At 40.6% G+C, this 2,260-nt stretch overlaps 1 protein-coding gene across 1 annotated transcript in view; it reads right to left on the bottom strand.

Annotated features, from left to right (window-relative positions):
- Positions 1-2,260, bottom strand: part of LOC101846892 (glutamate receptor ionotropic, NMDA 3A-like) — a 58,875-nt gene that overhangs the window by 39,750 nt on the left and 16,865 nt on the right. Inside the window, exon 2 of the mRNA XM_035970950.1 lies at positions 1,482-2,090. Within this exon, the coding sequence (XP_035826843.1) occupies positions 1,482-2,090 (609 nt within the window). The remainder of the gene's footprint in view (positions 1-1,481; positions 2,091-2,260) is intronic.

Raw genomic sequence — 2,260 nt, 5'->3', positions numbered from 1 at the left:
CACAAAAGGGTCTTATAAGTGCCGAAGATTAGATGTGTTACAAGAGAGTAACAAATACAAAAAAGAAGGAGGGGAGATGTTTGATAGGAAAGAAGGAGCAAACCACACCACAACACCCGCCAACCACCAGTTTCCACCTTTGTTGTAAGTAACGAGGAGCACATAGACAAAATAGTGGCTATTCAGAGCAGGGAAAGAGTGAAACCGACAGACAGAAACATCGGCGAAGGAAAATAAATATGTGAAATGTGATGACAAAATGAGTTACTTCTTGGATTCGAGCCCTATAATGGAAATAGATACATCACGTTTATACATTTTTGAAATACATAATATGAAATAATAACAGGCATATTGCACTAAAAGAATATGGCATCAATAGAAAATCTACAAATGTTGCCCTGGTGTTGATTTATTTTGGTCAATATCTCCATTAAAGATGGCAAGAAGTGACTCATTTTGTCAGCACACCTCACAAAATGATCTCAAGTGGCACCCCTCTACCGTCTGCATTTGTTTTTTAAAGCCAAAACTAAAAAGAACAAAACGCCTAAATTTGAAAAGAACAAATCAATCGTCGGTACACTGGAACACATGTTCATGAAGTGTTATATTTCATCATCATCATCATCATCACCATTGCCTCTCTCATCCTGCACCAGGGTATAGGCCACGGACAAACACTTTCCACCTTTCTCTATCCTGGGCTAGCCTCTTGGTGTTATTCCATGTCTTCCAACTTTTCTGTACATATATTGCATCAAGATCCATTTAAAAGTTACCAAAATAAAAACGCTTTTAAAATTGGATAGAACAAAGGAATCCGAACCTAATATCCTTTCCCCTGTTTACTGGAATGAAGTGTTACGTTGTACACAGTTTTTTCTAAAATTTATCAATATGAAAATAATAAAACTGGACATAACACTCAAATCGAAACCAAATGATTTATCTCCTCACCTGTGTACTGGGATACCTGTTAACGAACTGTTACATTGAACGACGGTCCAACTTAATTATGGTTAAGAATAAGAATGAAAAACTAAAACTTGAACCCACAAAGTAAACCAAATAAAATATTTTCTCACCCGTGTACTGGAATTCCTGTAAATGAAGTTTTATTTTGTTTGATGTCTCACTGCGCTCAGCAATTAAAAAGGAAAAGTATTCAAACCAAAAATCGTGTAACCTTTTTACTGGAACACCTGTTAATGAAATCGTATATATTACGGCGTTTTACTCAATAATTTAAAAGAAAAAGTATCAATACCAAATATTATCATTTTCTCACCTGTATACTGGGACACCTATTAATGAAGTTGTACGTGTTATGACGTTTTACTCAATAATTAAAAAGCAAAACTATGAAAAACCAGACCTGATTATTTTCTCACCTGTATGCTGGATAATGATTGGGGAAGGGGGTTATAATCAAAGGCGTTTTATTTAACAATCAAAACCAAACATTTGTATTTCCTCACCTGTATACTGGATCATGGTGGGGGTGGACAGTGGTCGAGCGGACTGACCAGCAGCCCCGAGCTTTGTTCCTCCCCATGGAAGACGATGGTGAATAGGCGGACATTGACAACAACAACGACGATAACAACGATGACGGCTCCGACGACGAAGCGTGCGACGGGAACGATAACGACGAGGCAATGGAGGAAAGTGAGGAAATAGACGCTCCAGACGGCGTGTACTGATCCATGAGAGCGGAGCGGCTGTGGGTCTCGCCCCTGAATGCTTCCACGATGAACGTCAACACGTCCTGAAGAAGCTCTTCGGACCTCACGTCATGGTTCACCAGGAACGCTTTGGTGCCCAGAGGGAAATCCCGAAGCATCACCTCCTTCCTGGTGTAGGCGTTCTCCGTAATAATCCAGGCGAAGCGACTCCTGTGCCGGCTCAGAACCAGGTTAGCTGCACGGAAGATCCTGCGAGTGAGGGACGCAGTGGCGTGAAGGACGAAGATACGTGAAGAGTTCCCGACGAGGGTGGCTAGAGAGTCGTTCAGGGCAGCGTCCGATGCGCCTTTGGAGATGAACACTTCCTCTTCGACTGTCCATTTACCGTCCTGGGTGAGTTCTCTGTGGATAGTGATGATAGAAATACATGTGAGGTGTGCTGACTAAAGGAGTTACTTTTCGCAATCCACAAAAGGAGATATTGGCAACAACAACAAAAAATAAAAAATAAAAACTAGGGTCAAATTTGTAGATATTCTATTGATTCCATATTCTTTAAGTACAATATGCTT

The sequence above is a fragment of the Aplysia californica genome, unplaced genomic scaffold (assembly GCF_000002075.1).
Source record: "Aplysia californica isolate F4 #8 unplaced genomic scaffold, AplCal3.0 scaffold00348, whole genome shotgun sequence".
Classification (NCBI taxonomy): domain Eukaryota; kingdom Metazoa; phylum Mollusca; class Gastropoda; order Aplysiida; family Aplysiidae; genus Aplysia; species Aplysia californica.
Note: the sequence above shows the minus strand (reverse complement) of the source record. Positions and strands in the feature narration are given on the sequence as shown.